This window comes from Choloepus didactylus, chromosome 21 (genome assembly GCF_015220235.1).
Source record: "Choloepus didactylus isolate mChoDid1 chromosome 21, mChoDid1.pri, whole genome shotgun sequence".
Classification (NCBI taxonomy): domain Eukaryota; kingdom Metazoa; phylum Chordata; class Mammalia; order Pilosa; family Megalonychidae; genus Choloepus; species Choloepus didactylus.
In genome coordinates this window covers 10,550,240-10,576,663 of record NC_051327.1, presented here as the reverse complement: position 1 = coordinate 10,576,663, position 26,424 = coordinate 10,550,240, and the positions used below count along the sequence as shown (strand labels likewise).

At 40.3% G+C, this 26,424-nt stretch overlaps 1 protein-coding gene across 2 annotated transcripts in view; it reads right to left on the bottom strand.

Annotated features, from left to right (window-relative positions):
- Positions 1–26,424, bottom strand: part of LOC119517733 (CGRP receptor component) — a 123,747-nt gene that overhangs the window by 33,345 nt on the left and 63,978 nt on the right. The window contains exon 1 of one of the 2 annotated variants that reach the window (XM_037814700.1): positions 3,004–3,126. The exons of the other annotated variant lie outside the window; for it this stretch is intronic. Within the exon in view, the coding sequence (XP_037670628.1) occupies positions 3,004–3,011 (8 nt within the window). The 5' untranslated portion in view covers positions 3,012–3,126. Of the gene's footprint in view, positions 1–3,003; positions 3,127–26,424 lie in introns of those variants that run through there. 2 annotated transcript variants of the gene reach the window in all.

Here is a 26,424-nt window from a genome sequence, read left to right as displayed (position 1 = left end):
ACAGGTTGTTACAGGAATAAACCCCCATGATTCAAACCATTTCACTTAGGAAAATCTGAAAATCTACATGTTCAGCAATTAGGAAGCTAGTTAATTACGTTTTACAGATTAAACTAATGAAATATTGTTCATTAATGAGCAACACTTGTTCATTCAACAAGTATTTGCTGAATCCCTACTCTTTGCCAGATGCAGTGCTAAGGACTAGGTAAACAAACATTGTCCTTGTTCTAGTGGAGTTTTACTCTTGTGAGGGAGACAAGGCACTAAACAAGTAAATGTAAACTTATTATTAGAACTAGTAATGATTTAAGGGAAAAATAAATCAAGGTGCTACAAGAGACAAAAAGAAGAACTTATTCTGGACCAACTAAGAAGAAAGGCAACTATGAAAAGGTACACTCAAGCTGAGCTATCAAAATAGTGCAGGAGAAGAGTATATCAGGTAGAGGGAACAGCAGTGCAAAGACCCTGAAGTAGGAAACAGTTCAGTAGGTTTATGATCGGAGTACAGTGCATGTGCATGCATGTGAGTGTTTGAGGGGTGGGGAGGGGGCAAGAGAAAGGGTTGGTGAGTAGGAAATCTGGAAATCTCAGTGACTACATTAACTTTTGAAAAACTTAGCACACTCTAAGACATCCAGGTAAGACAGGTAGGTTCTAGTAAGGAATCTGGATTTCCCTAAGAGCAATGAACGGTTTTACACAGGGAATGATCCAATTAATATTTTAAGATCATTCTGGCTGCTGTGTGGAGAATGGAATGGAGGAGGGCAAGAATGGAAACCAAAGGCTACTTCTTGAATCCAGTCCAGAAACTACAGTTAGCAGTGGAGAAAGTGAAAACTGCATTCAGAATATATTCTGAAGGTGGAGGTGACAGGATAGCATTTAGGGGTGAGGAACAGTGAAAGACCAGAAGGACTAGATTTTGTATAAGCACCTGGGTGGATGATGGTCCTAACAACTAAGATACAAGCAGGTTGGGCTGGAGAAGAAAATATCAATGCTTCTGTTTTGGAAATGTCAAGTCTGAGTTGCCTTTTCAACACCCAAATGGAGATGTCAAATAAGTAGTGGAGAATTGAAGTCTAGAACTCAGGAGAGAGAAAAGGGCTAGAAATATAATTTGCAGAATCATCAGCAGAGATTGGTACAATAACCACGAGAGAGCGTGTGAAGAGAAGGGTTCCCAGGATTGAGCCCTGAGATATGTCAACATTTAGAAGCCAACAAGGGGGGTGGGGGGTGGGGGGTGAAGGAAAGGACACTGAGAAGTAGCCCTTGATGTAGGAGGGCTCTAGGAAATCCAAGAGAACACATCAGAAGGACAATAAATGTTTCTAGAAGGAAGAAATAGACAACTGTATTAACTGCTGCTGAGATATCAAGAAAGCTGATGCCAGAAAATGGATCTTTGGATCTGGCAAACTGGAGAGCTCAGGTAATCATCACAAGATTAAGTGGAGTGACGAAGATAAAAGCCCAACAGAATGGTTTAGACAATAAAGAGATAAACTATCATGAAATTTTGTTATAATGGGAAACAGAAATGGAGCAGCAAGTGAATGAGGAGACAAGGGATTTTTTTTTTTCTTTAAGATGGATAAATAAAAGCAGTTTTGTATGCTGACAAGAAATGCTCTAGTAAATAGGGAGAAATTGATGATGATGGCTTGGACCAGAGTTATACCAAGTGTTTTTCAAGCTGCAGTTGCAACCCATTAATGGTCACAAAACAATTAGATAGGTAAGGTCAGTATTCTTTTTTTTTTTTCTTCTTCCCTTTAAATGTTTTTTATTAGAGCAGTTACAGGTTTACAGAAAAATTATGCAGAAAGTAGACTTCCCATATACTCCCCCCACCCCCATACACACAGTTTTCTCTATTAACATTTTGCATGGTGTGGTACCTCTGCTGCAACTGATGAAAAAATATTATTATAATTACATATTAACTATAGTTATTATGTTTACATGAGGGTTCACTTTTTGTGTTGTATAGTTCTAAGGTTGTTGTCTTTTTTTTAAATTTTTTATTCTGGTAACATATAGACAACCAAGTTAGCATTCTTTTAATGAAACAGAATCGTCAATGTCAGAGTGTACAGCATACAGTAAAAGTAAATATTGTTTCATGAAGCCTTTATTTCAGTTATATATACGTATTGTGTTAAGATCAAATAAGGCAGAAAAACTGTAGTACATATAACCATTAAACTTAAGTAAAAGAACATAAAGGAACTAGGTGCTATCATGAACACAATACAGGTGTACCTACAAGTTAATGTCAACCAAGTAAAACTGCACGTGCAGAGTAGATGACGAGAAAACAACAACAAACTCCCATTTGCACGTGGAACAAGGAGCAAACAGGCAAAAGACAATGCAGAGCTAAATTGTTAAAACAGCTCGTACCCCTGTCTATCCCCCACCCTTTCTGTTTCTTCAGTCCCCGACCTGGCTCCCGCACTCCCTTCTCGGCAGAACACTTGCCCCTTCCTCCACAGGGCTACCAGCTTCTCATCAAACTCACTGGGCACCTCTTTCGAGTGAGGGTTCCCCCAAGTGGGAACCCACTGCCCCTAAGCTCTATTCCAACACTTAACCGTCTCCCCTCCTGGTACTTCCAGGCTGGACTCATGAATTTATTCCTAAATCGCTGCTCAGATACCGGGCCCGGCTCCCCACTGGGACCTAGGAAATGCGTGTAAACGACTGCGGGAGAGGGAAGGCACGAATGAACGGCGGCAGGGCCCAGTGGCAGTCTGCTCGGTCCCACGGAGGTGAGAAGGTGGGGAAGAAAGGTTCAGAGAAGCAGGGCAAGAGTCCCTTTCTTCCCCGCCCACCCAGACCCCACAGCCCTTCAAGACTGGGCTGTCGCCCTTACCACAAGCCAGTAAGAGGTCGCCCCATCCCCACGCCTCCCGGCTCCCAGCGGTGTAACCCTCTCCCAGGTGTGGACCCCGGCCTAAGAGCGGGAACGCGCCCCGGACAGCTTACACTTCCATGTCGTCCCCGCCTCGTGGCCTCCGCACGCCACAGGACTAACAGCCTCACAAGGCCCTGCCGCCCCTGCTCCCGCGGCCCACGCCGAACCTTCCGGGTCGCCGGCTCTGGGCGCCGCGGCGCACGCCGGGATTGCTGCGGTGCACGCCGGGAGCCTGGAAGATCTTACTGGGCTCTCCGTGCGGTCTGGCGCGCACTTAGCCAAGGGGACCCTGTTTTCTTGTCCAGCCAGTCTTCAAGCCAGCGTTTGCAGACGTAAATTATCAGATGTTTTCTTGGCCTAGGTCTTATCAAAGTATTAATAAACTAAAATTCCAAAGATTTGATCGGGTTAGTAGGCGTTTGCGGCTTGAGAATCCCACTCTTCAGAGAGCAGTGATGGGAGGGCGCCGAAGGGATTTCTGGGCCGCTGGAGTTATTCTCTTTCTTGATCCGGGTGCGGGTTACGCGGTATGTTATAATTGAATAAAAAGTTTTTAAATGGTGGAGGAAAAAAAAAAAAATCCAGCCCTCCTCATCCCTGTACCCTTTTCTTTTTCCCTTGAGAGCTATTTGGCAAAAAGTATGAAGAGCTTTAACCAGAGGCACAACCTCTGACCTTGGGCTTTTCTGGGAATTTGTGCAAAGGGAGTTATTAGATTCCCTGAACAAAGATGTATATGTAGTGATTTTTTTTTTTTTTTTTTGGCTGGGAAATAACCTAAATGCTCACAATATGGACTCAATAGACAAATTATGTTTCTACCATATAGTATTGTGTATTCAGCCATGAAAAACCTATGTTGTGGAATGATATGCTGGGAAAATGCTCAACACAGGATTTCTAAAAAATGCAGTGTGATCCTAATTATATAAAGAAAAATAATGCATAGGAGAAAAAAAAAAACCTTTGAGGGTATGGGAGATAGAGCTCCCTGAGGTACTAGATTTTATGTCTTTAAAAGAGCAGGGGTGGGGGGATGGGTGTCTATTACATTATCAACTATACTTTTTGCTATGTTTGAAATATTTCTTAAAAGCTGGAAGGAAATGCACCAAAATATTAACAATAGCAGATGCCTTTGGGCAATGGGGCCATTGCAGGGTTTTTTCTGCTTTTCAATACTTTCATATTCTATCCGTTTTCATTTACTAAGTCCATTCTCTGTCAGGGCCTTGCTATACACTTTTTATTCCGTGCGATTAACTGTTAATGGTGCAGGCCTTGCAGTTAGCCATCCTGTGTTCCTATTTGCCCCCACTGGTTTCTTAGAGGCTGTTTGACCTTGCGGAGATGACTTAACCTCCCCAGCCACAGTTCCCTAATCTGTAAATCAGAGGTCTGTTAGGCCATCATTATAAAGTGCCCAGCACATAGTAAGTGCTAATCAAATATTAAATACTAGGACAGTACTGTGAGTTAGAGTTCATTATTATTCACATTTTTCAATTGAGAAAACTGAGGCAAAGCTTTGGAGAAGTTATGATTTACCCAAGGTCATTCACTTAGGAACTTGCCCCACAGAGATCCAAATCCAGATAATCTCAACAAATACAGAAGGCATATATAATTGTGACTGATAAATGGTTAAATTAAATGTGGTACAGTCATGCAATGGAATACTAATTGGCAATAAAAAAGGAATGAAGTACTGATACTTCCTACAGCATAGATGACCCTCAAGAGCATGCTAACTGAAAGAAGCCAGACACAAAAGACCACATATCATAAGATTCCATTTTATATGAAATATCCAGAATATGCAAATCTATAGAGGCAGAAAGTAGATTAACAGTTGCCAGGGGCTAGGGAGCTGGAGGTGGGGTGAGGTGGGGTGCTGCAGGCGGGGAGTAGCACTGGGGGAGGGTTGGGGAGTGACAGCTAATGGGTATGGAGTTTTAGGGGGGATGAAAATGTTCTAAAATTAGATTGTAGTGATGGTTGCACAATCCTGTGACTATACCAAAAAACACTGAATTGCACACTTTCATAGTTGAATTATATGGTATGTGTATTATACCCCATAAAGCTGGTTAAAAAATATTGTTAATAGGGGTTGCCTCTGGGGAGTGAAATGGAAGGAAAGTGTGGGAGCTTTTTTTTTAATTCAATTTTTTTAAATAATTCAATTTTATTGAGATATGTTCACATACCATGCAGTCATACAAAGCGTACTATCAATTGTTCACAGTACCACCATATATATAGTTGTGTGTCCATCACCAAAATTAATTTTTGAACATTTTCATTACCACACACACAAAAGTAGTAAGAATAAAAGTTAAAGTGAAAAAGAACAATTAAAGTAAAAAAAGAACACTGGGTGCTTTTTTTTTTTTTTGTCTCCATTTTTCTACTCATCCATCCATACACTGGACAAAGGGGAGTGTGATCCACATTGCTTTCCCAATCACATTGTCACCCCTCATAAGCTACATTTTTATACAATTGTCTTCAAGATTCAAGGGTTCTGGGTTGTAGTTTGATAGTTTCAGGTATTTACTGCTAGCTATTCCAATTCATTAGAACCCAAAAGAGTTGTTCATATTGTGCGTAAGAGTGCCCACCAGAGTGACCTCTTGGCTCCTTTTGGAATCTCTCACCCACTGAAACTTGTTTCGTTTCATTTCACATCCCATTCCACGATGCCAGGTCTAGATTCTTCCCCGGAAGTCATATTCCACATTGCCAGAGAGATTTACACTGTGGGAGCTTTTTTTTTTTTTTTTTTAATCAAATTCAGTTTTATTGAAATACATTCACACACCATACAATCATCCATGGTATACAATCAACTGTCCACAGTATGATCACATAGTTATGCGTTCATCACCGCAATCTATCTCTGAACATTTTCCTTACATCAGAAAGAACCAGAACAAGAATAAAAAATAAAAGTGAAAAAGGAACACCCAAACCATCCCCCCCATCCCATCCCATTTGTCCTTTAGTTTTTATCCCCATTTTTCTACTTATCCATACACTAGATAAAGGGGGTGTGATCCACAAGGTCGTCACAATCACACTGTCACCCCTTGTAATCTACATTATTATATAATCGCCTTCAGGAGTCCAGACTGCTGGGTTAGAGTTTGGTAGTTTCAGGTATTTACTTCTAGCTATTCCAATACATTAAAACCTAAGAGGTGTTATCTATATAGTGCATAAGAATGTCCACCAGAGTGACCTCTCGACTCCATTTGAAATCTCTCAGCCACTGAAACTATTTCGTCTCATTTTGCATCCCCTTTTGGTCAAGAAGATACTCTCAGTCTGTGGGAGCTTTTTAACACTTAACTTTACACATTCTGTCACTTGTTTTCAATGAAAATGCTGTTTTTATAATTAAATGTTTTTTAGAATAAGTAATTTACTTTAAAATCAACAAAGCATGCTCAGATATGGCCCTGTCTCTCTAGCTAAGCCAACTCAGCAGGTGAACTCTGCCCTGCCCCCATGTGAGACCTGACTCCCAGGGGTGTAAATCTCCCTGGCAACGCAGGAGATGACTCCCAGGGATGAATCTGGACCCGGCATCATGGGATTGAGAACATCTTCTTGACCAAAAGAGGGATGCAAAATCAAACGAAATAAAGTTTCAGTGGCTGAGAGATTTCAAATGCAGTTGAGTGGACATTCTGATGCATTATATAGATAATCCTTTTTAGGTTTTAATGTATTGGAGTAGCTAGAAGTAAATACCTGAAACTATCAAACTCCAACGCAGTAGCCTTGACTCCTAAAGACAATTGTGTAACAATGTAGCTTACAGTGGGTGACAGTGTGATTGTGAAAACCTTGTGGATCGCACTTCCTTTATCCAGTGGATGGATGGATAAGTAGAAAAATGGGGACAAAAACCGAATGAAAATAGGGTGGGATGGGGGGGGAATGGTTTGGGTGTTCTTTTTTACTTTTATTTTTTATTCTTAGTCTTTCTGTTGTAAGGAAAATGTTCAAAAATAGAGGTGACGAAGGCATAACTATAAGATGGTACTGTGAACAGTTGATTGTACACCACGGATGATTGTATGGTATGTGAGTATATCTCAATAAAACTGAATTTAATTTAAAAAATCAGCAAAGTGGGGGCGGGGCAAGATGGCAGACTGGTGAGCTGTATGTTTTAGTTACTCCTCCAGGAAAGGAGGTAGAAAGCCAGGAACTGTGTGGACTGGACACCACAGAGCAATCTGACTTTGGGCATACTTCATACAACACTCATGAAAACGTGGAACTGCTGAGATCAGCAAAATCTGTAAGTTTTTGCGGCCAGGGGACCCACGCCCCTCCCTGCCAGGCTCAGTCCTGTGGGAGGAGGGGCTGTCAGCTCCGGGAAGGAGAAGGGAGAACTGCAGTGGCAGCCCTTATCGGAAACTCATTCTGCTGATCCAAACACCAACCATAGATAGACGGAGACCAGACACCAGAGAATCTGAGAGCAGCCAGCCCAGCAGAGAGGAGACAGGCATAGAAAAAAAAACAACACGAAAAACTCCAAAATAAAAGCGGAGGATTTTTGGAGTTCTGGTGAGCCTGGAAGGGGGAAGGGCAGAGCTCAGGCCCGAGCTCGGGCCCTGAGGCGCATATGCAAATCCCGAAGAAAAGCTGATCTCTCTGCCCTGTGGACCTTTCCTTAATGGCCCTGGTAGCTTTGTCTCTTAGCATTTCAATAACCCATTAGATCTCTGAGGAGGGCCTTTTTTTTTTTTTTTTTTAATCCTTTTTTCTTTTTCTAAAACAATTACTCTAAGAAGCCAAATACAGAAAGCTTCAAAGACCTGCAATTTGGGCAGGTCAAGTCAAGAGCAGAACTAGGAGAGCTCTGAGACAAAACGCAATAATCCAGTGGCTGAGAAAATTCACTAAACACCACAACTTCCCAAGAAAAGGGGGGTGTCCGCTCACAGCCATCATCCTGGTAGACAGGAAACACTCCTGCCCATCGCCAGCCCCATAGCCCAGAACTGCCCCAGACAACCCAGTGTGACGGAAGTGCTTCAGATAACAGGCACACACCACAAAACTGGGCGTGGACATTAGCCTTCCCTGCAACCTCAGCTGATTGTCCCAGAGTTTGGAAGGTAGAGCAGTGTGAATTAACAAAGCCCCATTCAGCCATCATTTCAGCAGACTGGGAGCCTCCCTACACAGCCCAGCAGCCCAGAACTGCCCCGGGGGAACGGCACTCACCTGTGACATAGCACAGTCATCCCTCAACAGAGGACCAGGGGGTGCACGGCCTGGAAGAGGGGCCCACTTGCAAGTCTCAGGAGCCATACGCCAATACCAAGGACTTGTGGGTCAGTGGCAGGAACAAACTGTGGCAGGACTGAACTGAAGGATTAGACTATTGCAGCAGCCTTAAAACTCTAGGATCACCAGGGAGATTTGATTGTTAGAGCCACCCCCCCCCTCCCTGACTGCCCAGAAACACGCCCCATATACAGGGCAGGCAACACCAACTACACACGCAAGCTTGGTACACCAATTGGACCCCACAAGACTCACTCCCCCACTCACCAAAAAGGCTAAGCAGGGGAGAACTGGCTTGGGGAGAACAGGTGGCTCGTGGACGCCACCTGCTGGTTAGTTAGAGAAAGTGTACTCCACGAAGCTGTAGATCTGATAAATTAGAGATAAGGACTTCAATTGGTCTACAAATCCTAAAAGAACCCTATCAAGTTCAGCAAATGCCACGAGGCCAAAAACAACAGAAAATTACAAAGCATATGAAAAAACCAGACGATATGGATAACCCAAGCCCAAGCACCCAAATCAAAAGAACAGAAGAGACACAGCACCTAGAGCAGCTACTCAAAGAACTAAAGATGAACAATGAGACCATAGTACGGGATACAAAGGATATCAAGAAGACCCTAGAAGAGCATAAAGAAGACATTGCAAGACTAAATAAAAAAATGGATGATCTTATGGAAATTAAAGAAACTGTTGACCAAATTAAAAAGATTCTGGACACTCATAGTACAAGACTAGAGGAAGTTGAACAATGAATCAGTGACCTCGAAGATGACAGAATGGAAAATGAAAGCATAAAAGAAAGAATGGGGAAAAAAATTGAAAAAATCGAAATGGACCTCAGGGATATGATAGATAATTTGAAACGTCCAAATATAAGACTCATTGGTGTCCCAGAAGGGGAAGAAAAGGGTAAAGGTCTAGGAAGAGTATTCAAAGAAATTGTTGGGGAAAACTTCCCAAATCTTCTAAACAACATAAATACACAAATCATAAATGCTCAGCGAACCCCAAATAGAATAAATCCAAATAAACCCACTCCGAGACATATACTGATCACACTGTCAAACACAGAAGAGAAGGAGCAAGTTCTGAAAGCAGCAAGAGAAAAGCAACTCACCACATACAAAGGAAACAGTATAAGACTAAGTAGTGACTACTCAGCAGCCACCATGGAGGCAAGAAGGCAGTGGCACGATGTATTCAAAATTCTGAGTGAGAAAAATTTCCAGCCAAGAATACTTTATCCAGCAAAGCTCTCCTTCAAATTTGAGGGAGAGCTTAAATTTTTCACAGACAAACAAATGCTGAGAGAATTTGCTAACAAGAGACCTGCCCTACTGGAGATACTCAAGGGAGCCCTACAGACAGAGAAACAAAGAAAGGACAGAGAGACTTGGAGAAAGGTTCAGTACTAAAGAGATTCGGTATGGGTACAATAAAGGATATTAATAGACAGAGGGGAAAAATATGACAAACATAAACCAAAGGATAAGATGGCCGATTCAAGAAATGCCTTCACGGTTATAATGTTGAATGTAAATGGATTAAACTCCCCAATTAAAAGATATAGATTCGCAGAATGGATCAAAAAAAATGAACCATCAATATGTTGCATACAAGAGACTCATCTTAGACACAGGGACACAAAGAAACTGAAAGTGAAAGGATGGAAAAAAATATTTCATGCAAGCTACAGCCAAAAGAAAGCAGGTGTAGCAATATTAATCTCAGATAAAATAGACTTCAAATGCAGGGATGTTTTGAGAGACAAAGAAGGCCACTACATACTAATAAAAGGGGCAATTCAACAGGAAGAAATAACAATCGTAAATGTCTATGCACCCAATCAAGGTGCCACAAAATACATGAGAGAAACACTGGCAAAACTAAAGGAAGCAATTGATGTTTCCACAAGAATTGTGGGAGACTTCAACACATCACTCTCTCCTATAGATAGATCAACCAGACAGAAGACCAATAAGGAAATTGAAAACCTAAACAATCTGATAAATGAATTAGATTTAACAGACATCTACAGGACATTACATCCCAAATCACCAGGATACACATACTTTTCTAGTGCTCATGGAACTTTCTCCAGAATAGATCATATGCTGGGACATAAAACAAGCCTCAATAAATTTAAAAAGATTGAAATTATTCAAAGCACATTCTCTGACCACAATGGAATACAATTAGAAGTCAATAACCATCAGAGACTTAGAAAATTCACAAATACCTGGAGGTTAAACAACACACTCCTAAATAATCAGTGGGTTAAAGAAGAAATAGCAAGAGAAATTGCTAAATATATAGAGACGAATGAAAATGAGAACACAACATACCAAAACCTATGGGATGCAGCAAAAGCAGTGCTGAGGGGGAAATTTATAGCACTACACGCATATATTAAAAAGGAAGAAAGAGCCAAAATCAAAGAACTAATGGATCAACTGAAGAAGCTAGAAAATGAACAGCAAACCAATCCTAAACCAAGTAGAAGAAAAGAAATAACAAGGATTAAAGCAGAAATAAATGACATAGAGAACAAAAAAACAATAGAGAGGATAAATATCACCAAAAGTTGGTTCTTTGAGAAGATCAACAAGATTGACAAGCCCCTAGCTAGACTGACAAAATCAAAAAGAGAGAAGACCCATATAAACAAAATAATGAATGAAAAAGGTGACATAACTGCAGATCCTGAAGAAATTAAAAAAATTATAAGAGGATACTATGAACAACTGTATGGCAACAAACTGGATAATGTAGAGGAAATGGACAATTTCCTGGAAACATATGAACAACCTAGACTGACCAGAGAAGAAATAGAAGACCTCAACCAACCCATCACAAGCAAAGAGATCCAATCAGTCATCAAAAATCTTCCCACAAATAAATGCCCAGGGCCAGATGGCTTCACAGGGGAATTCTACCAAACTTTCCAGAAAGAACTGACACCAATCTTACTCAAACTCTTTCAAAACATTGAAGAAAATGGAACATTACCTAACTCATTTTATGAAGCTAACATCAATCTAATACCAAAACCAGGCAAAGATGCTACAAAAAAGGAAAACTACCGGCCAATCTCCCTAATGAATATAGATGCAAAAATCCTCAACAAAATACTTGCAAATCGAATCCAAAGACACATTAAAAAAATCATACACCATGACCAAGTGGGGTTCATTCCAGGCATGCAAGGATGGTTCAACATAAGAAAAACAATCAATGTATTACAACACATTAAAAACTCGAAAGGGAAAAATCAATTGATCATCTCAATAGATGCTGAAAAAGCATTTGACAAAATCCAACATCCCTTTTTGATAAAAACACTTCAAAAGGTAGGAATTGAAGGAAACTTCCTCAACATGATAAAGAGCATATATGAAAAACCCACAGCCAGCATAGTACTCAATGGTGAGAGACTGAAAGCCTTCCCTCTAAGATCAGGAACAAGACAAGGATGCCCGCTGTCACCACTGTTATTCAACATTGTGCTGGAAGTGCTAGCCAGGGCAATCCGGCAAGACAAAGAAATAAAAGGCATCCAAATTGGAAAAGAAGAAGTAAAACTGTCATTGTTTGCAGATGATATGATCTTATATCTAGAAAACCCTGAGAAATCGACGATACAGCTACTAGAGCTAATAAACAAATTTAGCAAAGTAGCGGGATACAGGTTAATGCACATAAGTCAGTAATGTTTCTATATGCTAGAAATGAACAAACTGAAGAGACACTCAAGAAAAAGATACCATTTTCAATAGCAACTAAAAAAATCAAGTACCTAGGAATAAACTTAACCAAAGATGTAAAAGACCTATACAAAGAAAACTACATAACTCTATCAAAAGAATTAGAAGGGACCTTAAAAGATGGAAAAATATTCCATGTTCATGGATAGGAAGACTAAATGTCATTAAGATGTCAATTCTACCCAAACTCATCTACAGATTCAATGCAATCCCAATCAAAATTCCAACAACCTACTTTGCAGACTTGGAAAAGCTAGTTATTAAATTTATTTGGAAAGGGAAGATGCCTCGAATTGCTAAAGACACTCTAAAAAAGAAAAACGAAGTGGGAGGACTTACACTCCCTGACTTTGAAGCTTATTATAAAGCCACAGTTGCCAAAACAGCATGGTACTGGCACAAAGATAGACATATAGATCAATGGAATCGAATTGAGAATTCGGAGATAGACCCTCAGATCTATGGCCGACTGATCTTTGATAAGGCCCCCAAAGTCACTGAACTGAGCCATAATGGTCTTTTCAACAAATGGGGCTGGGAGAGTTGGATATCCATATCCAAAAGAATGAAAGAGGACCCCTACCTCACCCCCTACACAAAAATTAACTCAAAATGGACCAAAGATCTCAATATAAAAGAAAGTACCATAAAACTCCTAGAAGATAATGTAGGAAAACATCTTCAAGACCTTGTATTAGGCGGCCACTTCCTAGACTTTACACCCAAAGCACAAGCAACAAAAGAGAAAATAGATAAATGGGAACTCCTCAGCTTAGAAGTTTCTGCACCTCAAAGGAATTTCTCAAAAAGGTAAAGAGGCAGCCAACTCAATGGGAAAAAATTTTTGGAAACCATGTATCTGACAAAAGACTGATATCTTGCATATATAAAGAAATCCTACAACTCAATGACAATAATACATTCGGCCCAATTATAAAATGGGCAAAAGATATGAAAAGACAGTTCTCTGAAGAGGAAATACAAATGGCCAAGAAACACATGAAAAAATGTTCAGCTTCACTAGCTATTAGAGAGATGCAAATTAAGACCACAATGAGATACCATCTAACACCGGTTAGAATGGCTGCCATTAAACAAACAGGAAACTACAAATGCTGGAGGGGATGTGGAGAAATTGGAACTCTTATTCATTGTTGGTGGGACTGTATAATGGTTCAGCCACTCTGGAAGTCAGTCTGGCAGTTCCTTAGAAAACTAGATATAGAGTTAACATTCGATCCAGCAATTGCACTTCTCGGTATATACCCGGAAGGTCGGAAAGCAGTGACACGAACAGATATCTGCACGCCAATGTTCATAGCAGCATTATTCACAATTGCCAAGAGATGGAAACAACCCAAATGTCCTTCAACAGATGAGTGGATAAATAAAATGTGGTATATACACACAATGGAATACTACGCGGCAGTAAGAAGGAACGATCTCGTGAAACATATGACAACATGGATGAACCTTGAAGACATAATGCTGAGCGAAATAAGCCAGGCACAAAAAGAGAAATATTATATGCTACCACTAATGTGAACTTTGAAAAATGTAAAACAAATGGCTTATAATGTAGAATGTAGGGGAACTAGCAGTAGAGAGCAATTAAGGAAGGGGGAACAATAATCCAAGAAGAACAGATAAGCTATTTAACGTTCTGGGGATGCCCAGGAATGACTATGGTCTGTTAATTTCTGATGGATATAGTAGGAGCAAGTTCACAGAAATGTTGCTATATTAGGTAACTTTCTTGGGGTAAAGTAGGAACATGTTGGAAGTTAAGCAGTTATCTTAGGTTAGTTGTCTTTTTCTTACTCCCTTGTTATGGTCTCTTTGAAATGTTCTTTTATTGTATGTTTGTTTTCTTTTTAACTTTTTTTTCATACAGTTGATTTAAAAAAGAAGGGAAAGTTAAAAAAAAAAAAAAAGAAAGAAAAACAAGGGAAAAAAAACGATGTAGTGCCCCCTTGAGGAGCCTGTGGAGAATGCAGGGGTATTCGCCTACCCCACCTCCATGGTTGCTAACATGACCACAGACATAGGGGACTGGTGGTTTGATGGGTTGAGCCCTCTACCACAGGTTTTACCCTTGGGAAGACGGTTGCTGCAAAGGAGAGGCTAGGCCTCCCTATGGTTGTGCCTAAGAGCCTCCTCCCGAATGCCTCTTTGTTGCTCAGATGTGGCCCTGTCTCTCTGGCTAAGCCAACTTGAAAGGTGAAATCACTGCCCTCCCCCCTACGTGGGACCAGACACCCAGGGGAGTGAATCTCCCTGGCAACGTGGAATATGACTCCCGGAGAGGAATGTAGACCCGGCATCGTGGGATGGAGAACATCTTCTTGACCAAAAGGGGGATGTGAAAGGAAATGAAATAAGCTTCAGTGGCAGAGAGATTCCAAAACGAGCCGAGAGATCACTCTGGTGGGCACTCTTACGCACACTTTAGACAACCTTTTTTAGGTTCTAAAGAATTGGGGTAGCTGGTGGTGGATACCTGAAACTATGAAACTACAACCCAGAACCCATGAATCTCGAAGACAGTTGTATAAAAATGTAGCTTATGAGGGGTGACAATGGGATTGGGAATGCCATAAGGACCAAACTCCACTTTGTCTAGTTTATGGATGGATGTGTAGAAAAGTAGGGGAAGGAAACAAACAGACAAAGGTACCCAGTGTTCTTTTTTACTTCAATTGCTCTTTTTCACTCTAATTATTATTCTTGTTATCTTTGTGTGTGTGCTAATGAAGGTGTCAGGGATTGATTTAAGTGATGAATGTACAACTATGTAATGGTACTGTAAACAATCGAAAGTACAATTTGTTTTGTATGACTGTGTGGTATGTGAATATATCTCAATAAAATGATGATTATAAAAAAAAAAAAAAAAAGAAGGGAAAGTTAAAAAAAAAAAAAAAAAAGAAAGAAAAACAAGGGAAAAAAAAGATGTAGTGCCCCCTTGAGGAGCCTGTGGAGAATGCAGGGGTATTCGCCTACCCCACCTCCATGGTTGCTAACATGACCACAGACATAGGGGACTGGTGGTTTGATGGGTTGAGCCCTCTACCACAGGTTTTACCCTTGGGAAGACGGTTGCTGCAAAGGAGAGGCTAGGCCTCCCTATGGTTGTGCTTAAGAGCCTCCTCCCGAATGCCTCTTTGTTGCTCAGATGTGGCCCTGTCTCTCTAGCTAAGCCAACTTGAAACGTGAAATCACTGCCCTCCCTCCTATGTGGGATCAGACACCCAGGGGAGTGAATCTCCCTGGCAACATGGAATACGACTCCCAGGGAGGAATGTAGACCTGGCATCGTGGGACGGAGAACATCTTCTTGACCAAAAGGGGGATGTGAAAGGAAATGAAATAAGCTTCAGTGGCAGAGAGAATCCAAAAGGAGCCGAGAGGTCACTCTGGTGGGCACTCTTACACACACTTTAGACAACCCTTTTTAGGTTCTAAAGAATTGGGGTAGCTGGTGGTGGATACCTGAAACTATCAAACTACAACCCAGAACCCATGAATCTCGAAGACAGTTGTATAAAAATGTAGCTTATGAGGGGTGACAATGGGATTGGGAAAGCCATAAGGACCACACTCCACTTCGTCTAGTTTAGGGATGGATGTGTAGAAAAATAGGGGAAGGAAACAAACAGACAAAGGTACCCAGTGTTCTTTTTTACTTCAATTGCTCTTTTTCACTCTAATTATTATTCTTGTTATTTTTGTGTGTGTGCTAATGAAGGTGTCAGGGATTGATTTGGGTGATGAATGTACCACTATGTAATGGTACTGTAAACAATCGAAAGTACGATTTGTTTTGTATGACTGCGTGGTATGTGAATATATATCAATAAAATGAAGATTAAAAAAAAAAAAGAGCATGTTATAAAAGACTGGGGAGATACAAACTCATTTTGTGAAAAATTATACATATTTATATGTAAAAAAGCTTAAAGTAGATATATCAGGAATAGGTGGGAAGGAGAGGAAAATATGCATGTGTTTTTGTTTTTCACTTGTTCTAACTTATCTGTATCTTCTAACATTTCTTTAGTAAATTTGTATTACTTTGGTAATTAGAAAAAAATCCAATAATTTTTATTAAAATTTGTATTTGGATTTTTTCCTGGAAAAAAAAAAAAAAATCAGCAAAGCAATGGAATGCCACCCCAGGCCCAACCAGCCTGACTTGTGTGGAGAGTCCTCTGCACCTCCTGTGAGAACAGGCCCCAAAGAACAGCACTGAAGATGCCCTTGTGTTATTCATTCAGCAAACATGTAGTGATGGCCCATTTGGTGCCAATGATATAAATGTGAATTATATAAGGCTCGGTCAGGAAACCAGATCTGACATCAATAACTACAATTCACTGTGTTGAGACGAGACAGAGCAGAAGTGGGAATGACTAATGAGATGGAGAGGCGTCCTGAAGCCAGAGGCGTTTGAGCTGGGACTTGAGGTTGAGAAGGATCATGCAAGGCCAGGGCTGTGGGTCAGGCTTGCCACGGAAGAGAGGCTAGAACCCTGAGAGACTGCTCCACAATATAATGACCCAGGTCCACATTCTCCAAGGGAAACCACCCTAAGACTCTGGAGGCCATGTGCAATGTCACCCAATGCTATCCTGTGGGCACAGCCATATGGTCAGAAAATCAGTCCAGGAGGAGCCAGCATAATGACTGACCCAGCTGACAAAGCTGGTTGCACTCTGGACCCCTTTCCAGTCTCCCGAGCTGAGCTGAGAGCATTCTTTGAGTTCTCTGGAGGCCAGACAGTGGCTGAAACTCCTGCCTGCCCTAGCCCCACAGAGGGCTTCCGGCAATTTTCCTTACTTGAGGCTGCCTAATGAGTCTGTTTTTTTTTCCCTCCAAAGCAAACAAACCTACAGATGGCTTTTTAAAAAAAAAAACAAAAAACAAAAAACAGAAGGCTTTTTAAGCAGAGGCATCAATTTGGGAGGTAGCAAACGCTGTACGCACAACCTGTTGAGTAAAGAAGCTATTAGGTCTGGAGTTTGGGAGAAAAGTAGCAGATAGAGCTTTTAAAGGTGTAAGTAGAAAGCGAAGCCCTTACGTGATTCAGTCACCCTGAGAGAGTCCAGAGTAGTTAGACTGACTTAGTCCTTACCAGGTACCTGAGGGTGGTTCTAAGCGCTTTACACGTGTGCACTAGTTGAATCCTCACTCTAATGAGGAATGTACTCTTATTATCATCCCCATTTTACAGATAAGACAACTGAGGCACACAGAGGCTAAGTAACTCTCCTGATGTTACACAGCTCACACCAGGCAGAGCCAGGCTCAGACAAACCCAGGCAACCTAGCTCTCACCACCACGCTCTTCTGTTTCTGGTTGAGGGACTGGTCAAGGCACCCAGGGCAAACCCGGGGCAGGATACCATCCCAGGCTGGCAGAGGAAGAGGAAGCACAGACAGTATCAGAGAGATAGGAGGAAAGCCTTGTTGGAGACATTTCCATAGTGAAGTGATTGATGACAATTGGGATAATATCAGTAAAATTGATAATCTCCATTAAATATTAAGGCTCTTTCTCATCAGGTTTCCAATAACTTGGAAGGGCAGCAATAAACAGATAAATCTAAGGTAAGCAGTCTATAGTTTCAGCATCTCAATTAGGCATGTCTACACATAAAAATAATACCAGGTGAAAAAGAGAGAGTCATACCAAAGGAGAGGTAAGAGAAAACATAAAGGGCCATTTCACAGGAAAGAGAGGACTTATACCTGGGAAAATAGAGGAGTCAAAGGTGGTACTTGGGCTAATCCTGAAATTTGGGTAGAATGTGACCTGTGGAAGGGTGGTAGCTTTTGAAACTGAGATGGGACAGTGCAGCCACTCTTGTCAACCAAAGGGTGTGGTGTGAAGAGGAAAAAGACACAAGCTCAGAAAGAGACACCAGGATTCAGCTATGGAAGGCCAAGTGTCAGAGGGGGTCTTGGGTAGAAACAACCCAAGGTCCATCAACTGATGAATGCATAAACAAAATGTGTATACACATAAAGCACTTTGTATATAAAAAGCACTGAATAAACACTAGTCCTAATTATTACTATTTCAAACCAGCTTCATCCTGGCCCAGTAAGCCCTCATTTATTAGTAACAGTAGATATCCTTTATTGACTACTTAGTATAAATCAGACATAGTACATATATGATTTCTTCCTCACTCAATGCCTAGTACATGGGTATTGTGATGGTCAATTTCATGGCTAGGTAATGGCATTCAATTGTTTGGTCAAGCAAGCACTGTCCTGATTATTACTGTCAGAGTATTTTGTAGATGGATTTGCATCCATAATCAGTTGATTGCCTCTACCGCTGATTGCATCAACAAAGGCGACTGCACTCAGCAATGTGGGGAGGCTGCTCATCCAATCAGGTGGAGGTCATAAAAGAACTGAGATTTCAGAGGTCAGAAGGAAGAATCTCTGCCTTTACTTCAGACAGCCAGTTTACCCCGGGGAATTCAATTTAACCATTATGGGAGTTTCCAGCTTGTGGCAAACCCTGTGAAATTAAGACTTGCGAACATCCACAGTTGCATAAGACAATTCCTATAATAAATCTCTATTAGTTCTGTTTCTCTGGAGAATACTGACTAATACAGGTATCATTATTCCCCTTTAACTGAAGCTCAGAGGACTTACCTTACCCAAGGCCACAACGAAGGAGTGATGCAGCTTAGGTTCAACCCTGGGTTCCTCTGACTTTCCCAGCCTGTCACTGTGCATGCTCCAATATGGGGTCCACCTCTTGTGCTCCTCAAAAATGTTGCCGGGAGATAAGAGTCTCTCCCTAAGTACCTCTTTGTTGCTCAGATGTGGCCCTCTCTCTCTCTAACTGAGCCACCTCGGCAGGTGAACTCATTGCCCTCCCCCCTACGTGGGACCCAACTCCCAGGGGTGTAAATCTCCCTGGCAACGCAGGATATGACTCCTAGGGATGAATCTGGACCCGGCATCGTGGGATTGAGAATATCTTCTTGACCAAAAGGGGGATGCAAAATGAGATGAAATAGTTTCAGTGGCTGAGAGATTTCAAATGGAGTTGAGAGGTCACTCTGGTGGACATTCTTATGCGCTATATAGATAACACCTCTTAGGTTTTAATGTATTGGAATAGCTAGAAGTAAATACCTGAAACTACCAAACTCCAACCCAGTATTCTGGACTCCTGAAGACGATTATATAATAATGTAGATTACAAGCGGTAACTGTGTGATTGTGAAAACCTTGTGGCTCACACTCCCTTTATCTAGCGCATGGATGGATGAGTAGAAAAATGGGGATTAAAACTAAATGACAAATAGGGTGGGATGGGGGGATGGTTTGGATATTCTTTTTTTACTTCGTTTTTTTTTACTCTTATTCTGATTCTTTCTGACGTAAGAAAAACGTTCAGAAATAGATTGTGGTGATGAATGCATAACTATATGATCGTACTGTGAACAGGTGATTGTATATCTTGGATGATCGTATGGTATGTGACTATATTTCAATAAAACTGAATTAAAAAAAAAATGTTGCCAGGAGAGAGGTCTCTGCCCAGGCTGGGTCACCAACAACAGTTTCCATTAAAAACTGCCAGGATTGGAGCTTGTGCCATCCTCCATGGCATTCTTTCAAATTGGCCCCTGCCAACAATTGACATCATGCACATATGGTCAATCTTACTTGAGCAAATTAAGAGTATGGCAACACACAGACCTTTGAGACTTCTTGACAGACTTTCGGTCTCACAACAAGGATGGGAAAGGCAGGTGATTGTCATATGAGATTAATAATGATCCTTTTATCTAGTTGTTCCTTAATTTGATCCCTCAGGTCATTAATTTGCAACTAATCACCCTCAGAGCATGCTTCCCAGAGGGATGTTATTACTTCCCTGTACACAGTACAAGCTCTGTGGCCAAATGGCCTGCGTTCAAATCCCAACTCCACCACTTCCTAGCTGGTGTCTTTGGGCAAGCTGCTTAATCATTCCCAAACTCAGTTTCCTCATTAGTAGAGTGGGAATAATCCCTGCACTGACATCAGGGAATTGTGAGAATTTAAGAAAATGATCAACATAAGATTAGCATAGACTCTGGCACACTGTTAGAGCTCAAGAAATGTTAGCTATTATTGATATTTTGTTTATTGTCATATCTGTGAGAAAACACCTCTGCCCACTTCTAAATCTCCCTAACCATTTTCCCCTTCCTCCAGAAGAAGTCAGAGCTTGGGGTTTCCTAGAATGATGCTCAGGAGTTGGGAATGAGGCAAGAGTCCTTCCCATTCCTCTTTGTCTCCCTGTTCTTCTGGGAGCAAAGTTGTTATTATCTATAATAGCCATGACAGCACATTTACCAAATGCTGAGTATGTAGGTGCCAGAAACAGTCCTGAGGTTTTACATATATTATTAACTGAGATTCTTACAACAAACCATATAGATTGAGTATTGTTCCTCATTGAGTCATACATTTTTTTCACTTAACAAATACCTATTGTGGGCCTTCAATGTTTTAGGTGCTTATAATACATCAGTGTACAAAGCAGACAAAAATGCCTGCTCAGAATCCTGATGAGTATCAAGATAAAGACTAGAAAGTGTGCATTTACCAATAAGGACACTCATATTTCAAAATGAAAACCAGAAAAGAGATAAAAGCTAGAAAAAAGTCAAATCAAGAGGCAAGTACAGAACTTGAAAGAAAGGATATCATTGAAGGTAAAGATAAATCACAAAGGAGTATGGTCGAAGGTGAAGGCAGAAAAATAAATAAGAGAAACTACAGACCATGCCCCCCTCCCCCCACACACAAACTGCTGCTCACAGAAAAAAAATAAATAAAAGCCAGGCAGTTTGGAAAGGAAGAAATAAAACTATTTCTATTTTCCAGTGACATGATCTTATATATAGAAAATCATAAGAAATCCACCAAAAAACTACTAGAACTAATAAAAAAAATTCTTTGAGATTTCAGGATATGAGATCAAAATGTAAAAATAAGTTATATTTGTATACAACAGCACTGAAGAATCTAGAAATGAAATAAAAAACAATTCCATTTATAATAGCATCAAAAAGAATAAAATACTTAGGAATAATTTAACAAAAGAACTGCAAGACTTGTATACTGAAAACTACAAACATAGTGAAGGAAATTTTAAAAGATCTAATTAAATTGAAAGTCATCACATGATCATGATTGAAAGAATATTGTTAAAATGGAAACACTTCTCCAACTTGATCTACAAATTCAACACAATCCTCATCAAAACCCCAGCTGCCTTTTTTGCATTAATTAACAAGCTGATCATAAAATTCATGTGGTTTGCAAAGAGCCCTGAAAGGCAAATATAATCTTGAAAAGAAGAACAAAGTTGCAGGACTCACATTTCCCAATTTCAAAGCCCAGGCTTTAAGAGACTTGCCCCATGTGTAGAAGGCAGTTCACAGAACTCTCCTACAGAAAGCCGTAGGAGAGCAGTCAAGAGCCTGCCAGAGGAAAGGGATTTCTGGCTGTAGGACATACAGTGCAGGGCCTGGACTGTTAGGAAACTTTCCTAGGAAAGAGGAAATATTTTTGTCCATATCCATGTAAACAGAGGAATTCCTAGGGCACACATGCATGCCCAAGATAAGAAGCATGTGCAGAAAGGACCTTGAGCTATTCTCTAAACTCATTGTATGGATAAGCCCCAAAGGAGAGCACTTGCACTGGACTATCTGCAAGGACTGGGAAAGGTATTTTTCTTTTTTCTTTTCTGTTTTTTTTTTTTTTGATTAGCTCCTGGCATTCAAGGAAAGCTCTTTCATAACACTAGCTGAATACAAGCTTAAGGAACAGAAGTCAGAGAGTCTAAATTCCAGCAATAACATTTTAAATTTCAAAATGTTCAACTTTCAACAGAATGTTACAAAAATACAAAGAAACAGGAAGAATGGCCCAGGCAAAGGAGAAGATTAAAGTATTAGAAACTATCAGGGAAGAGGACCAGGCCTGGGACAAACCAGACAGCATTAAAAATGGTTCTAAACATGCTCAAAGAGCAAAAGGAGAACATGGACAAAGAACTAAAGGAAATCAGGAAAAATGATAATGGACACAAAGAAAATATCAATATAGAGATGGAAATTATGAAAAGTAACCAAACAGAGCTGAAGGCTATAGTAACAGAAATTTAAAATTACCTAATGGGGTTCAACAGCAGATTGGAACTGACAGAAAAAGGAATTGGAGAACCTGAAGTTAAGACAATTGAAATCATTCATTCTGAGGAGCAGAAGGAAGAAAGAATGAAGAAAAGTGAACAGAGTCCAAGGAACCTATGGGACACCATCAAGTATACCAATATATGCATTTTGGGGGTATCAGAAGAAGAGAGAAAGGAACAGAGAGAATGTTCAAAGAATAATGGCTGAAAACTTCCCAAATTTAATAAAAGACATAAATATACACATCCAAGATGCTCAGCAAATGCCCTACAGGATAAAACCAAAAGACACACACTGCAGCATATTATAACCAAACTGTTAAATGCAAAACATCAAAAGCAAATTTTGAAAGCCCCCAAGAGAGAAACAGCATGTCATATACAAGGAAGCCTCAATAAGATTAAGATTCAGTTTCTCATCAGAAACAATGGAAGCAAGAAGGCAGTGGGGTGACATATTTAAAGTACTGAAAGCAAAATTTGTCACGTGGGCCAGTTTGGAACTATTATGGACCCCAGAAGAGTCATGATCTTTTAAACCAAACTTGGGTGGAACCATTTGATTGAGTGTTTCCATGGAGATGTGACACACCCAACTGTGGGTGAGACCTTTGATTAAATTATTTCCATGGAGGTGTAGGTCTTGATTAGTTCACTGGACTACTTAAGAGAGCTCAAGAGCCGACAAAGACACTGATGCTTGGAGATGCTTGGTGATGCAGACAGGACATTTGGAGATGCTAAACTAAGAGATGAAGCTGAGGGTTTGCCCCAGAGAAGCTAAGAGAGGATCCCCAGATTCTTAGAGAGAAACACCCTGGGAGAAAGAGGCAAGAACACATGGGAGCTGAGAGAGGGGAGTGAGGACAGAAGCCCAGAGACATTTTGGAAAAAGCCTTTTGAAACACAACCCGTACAACCTGGGAGCAAAGAACCAGCAAACACCAGCCATGTACCTTCCCATCTGACAAAGGTGTTCTGGACACCATTGGCCATTCTTCTGTGAAGGTACCCTCTTGCTGATGCCTAAACATGCACAATTTTATGGCCTTAGAACTGTAAATTTGTAACCTCATAAATCCCCTTCATAAAAGCCAATCCATTTCTGGTATTTTGCATAATGGCAGCTCTAGCAAACTGGAACACCACCCAAGAATTCTATATCCAGCAAAACTGTTTTTCAAAATTGCGGGTGAGATTAAGACATTCCGTGACAAACAAAAGCTGAAAGAGTTCATCACTCCTAGACTGGCCCTGTAAGAGACTCTAGAAAGAGTCCTGCATGTTGAAAGGACAACAGACAATAGATGGAAGCTATAAGAAGAAAAAAGATCTCTGGTGAGTGTGGGCTGGATTGAAGCTGTTACGTACCCCAGAAAGGGCCATGTTCTTTTAATCCATTCCTGTGGGTATGGACCAGTTGTAGGTAGGACCTTTTGGTTAGGTCATTTCAATTGAGATGTGACCCACCCCATTCAAGGTGGGTCTTAATCCTTTTAGTGAAGTCCTTTATGAGATGATAAAAGACAAAAAAAGCATCAAAGGAGCTAACAGAGGACACACAGAGAAGATCCTGTAATCAGGAGCTGAAAGCAACGAAACCAGGGAGCAAAGGACCAATAGACACTGGCCATGTGCCTTCCCATATGACAGAGGTGTCCCAGATGCCAGCAGCCTTTCTTCAGAGTCCAGTTATCATCCTGTTGATGCATTAATTTGGACATATTCATGGCCTAAGAACTGCAAATTATTAGCTAGTAAATCTGCATTGTAAAAGTCAACCCATTTCTGGTATATTACATTCCAGCAGCTTTAACAAACTAAAGCAGAGCATAAAAACATGGGGAAAGGTAAAAGGTACTATTTTATTTTTGGTTTGTTAACTCCATTTTTTTTTTTTACTTCCTACAGGATCTAAAAGGCAAATGCATAAAATGTGATGATAAATCAGTAGTTTGGGATTCATAATGTATAACATGTAAATTGCAAACAAGAACTACATAAAGGTGGGGGGATGGAGGGGATACAGGAGCACAGTTTGTTTAGCTTGTTTATACTATTGAAGTTAAGTTGGCATCAAAACAAATGAGATTGTTATAGATTTGGAATGTTAAAGTTAAGTCCCATGGTAATGACAAAGAAAATATTGGAGAATATGCAAGCTCATAGAGATAGAAATTAGAATACAAGTTGCCAGGTGTGGGGGCAGGCGGAATGGGGAGTTAATGCATAATGGGTATAGGATTTCTGTTTGGGGAGATGAGAAATTTTAGTAACAGAAGGTGGTAAGGGTATTGAAATATTGTGAATGTGATTAATCCCACTGAATTGCTTGGGACTGGTTGAGAAGGGAAAGTTTATGTTGTATACATGTTCCCACAATTAAAAAAGAAAAAGAGACTAAAGAGAGAATGACAATTAGATGCAATACATGATCCTGCATGGGCTCTAGCAAGGGAGGAGAAAAGGCTCAAAGGGACATTATTGGGGCATTTGAAAAAATTGGAATATAGACTGTAAACTTTATATCAATGTTAAATTTCTTGAACTTGATAACCACACTTAAGGTGGTGACATAAGTGAATATCCTTGTTCTTAGGCAATGTACATGGCAGTGTTAATTGTTCAAGGAACATGATTACACAACCTACACTCAAGTGTTCAGACATGGATTGATAGACAGATAGATATTTAGAATGATAAGCAAATTTGGCAAAAGATTTAAATTAGTGGGTGTGCTGGTTTGAATCTGTTGTGTACCCCATAAAAGACTATGTTCTTTCAATCCACTCTTCTGGGGGAAGAACTTTGATTAGATTGTTTCCATGGAGATGTGACCCCACCCATTCAATGTGGGTCTTAATCCTTTACTGGAGTCTTTTAAGAGAGCTCACACAGAGAAAGAGCTCAGAGAAGCTGAGAGAGACATTTTGGAGAGAAGCTAAGACATGTAATCCAGAGTTTGCCCCAGGGAGAAGCAAGGAGGACCCACAGGAGCTGAAAGAAGCTAAGACAGAAGCCCAGAGACATTTTGGAGAAAGCCACAGAAACCAGAAGCTAAACTCCGGAGAGGACCAGCAGACTCTGGCCATGTGCCTTCGCATGTGACAGAAGAACCCCAGATGCCATCGGCCTTTCCTCAGAGAAGGTATCGTACTCTTGATGCCGTAATTGGGACATTTGCATGGCCTTAGAACTGTAAATTTGTGAACTAATAAAACCCCATTGTAAAAGCCAATCCATTTCTGGTATATTGCATTTTGGAAGCTGTAGCAAACCAGAACAGTGGGAGGTGGCGGTGAGGCAGGGGTATGCAGGAGTTCTCTGTATGGGTTTGTATTCTTTTTATAGCTATCCTGTAAGTTTAAAGCATTTAAAAATAAAAAGTTAAAAATTTCTATTTATAACAGCATCAAAATATATTAAATACTTAGAGCCAAAAGTGACAAAAGATGTAAAAGACTTTTACACTGAAAACTTCCAAATATTGCCCAGAGAATTTAAACAAAATCTAAATAAAGGGAAAAATATACCTTGTTCATGGCTCAGGAGACTCAATATTGTTAAGATGTCCATTCTTTCCAAATTGATATGCAGATTTAATGAAATCCCAGTCCAAATCCCAGGAAGTTATTCATAGAAATTTATACAAGCAGATTTTTAAATTCACATGGAAGTGCAAAGGACTTAGAATTATTACCTGATTTAAAGAATTATTATAAACTGCAATTATCAAAACAGTAAGGAATAGGTATAGAAAAGCAAACAAATAGATCATCGGAAAAGAACAGAGAGTTCATAAAGAAACCTACACCTATATGGAAACTGATTTCTGACAAAGACGCAAGGCAATAAAGTGCAGAAAGATTAGCCTCTTTCACAAATAATGTTGGAGCAATTGTATATCTGTATGCAAATAAAAAGTGAACTTGGATCCACACCTTGAATCATATAAAAAACAATAAGGCAAAATAGATCATAGACCTAAATGTCATACCTGAAAGTATAAAACTACTGGAAGAAAACCTCTGTGATCTTGGCTTAGGCAAAAAGCATACTCTATAAAAGAACAAGTTGGTAAATTAGGATTCACAAAAATTTAAAAAAATTTGCTCTGAGAAAGATTCTGTTAAGAGAAAGAGAAGACTGGGAGAAAAACTTTTCAAACCACATATCAGATA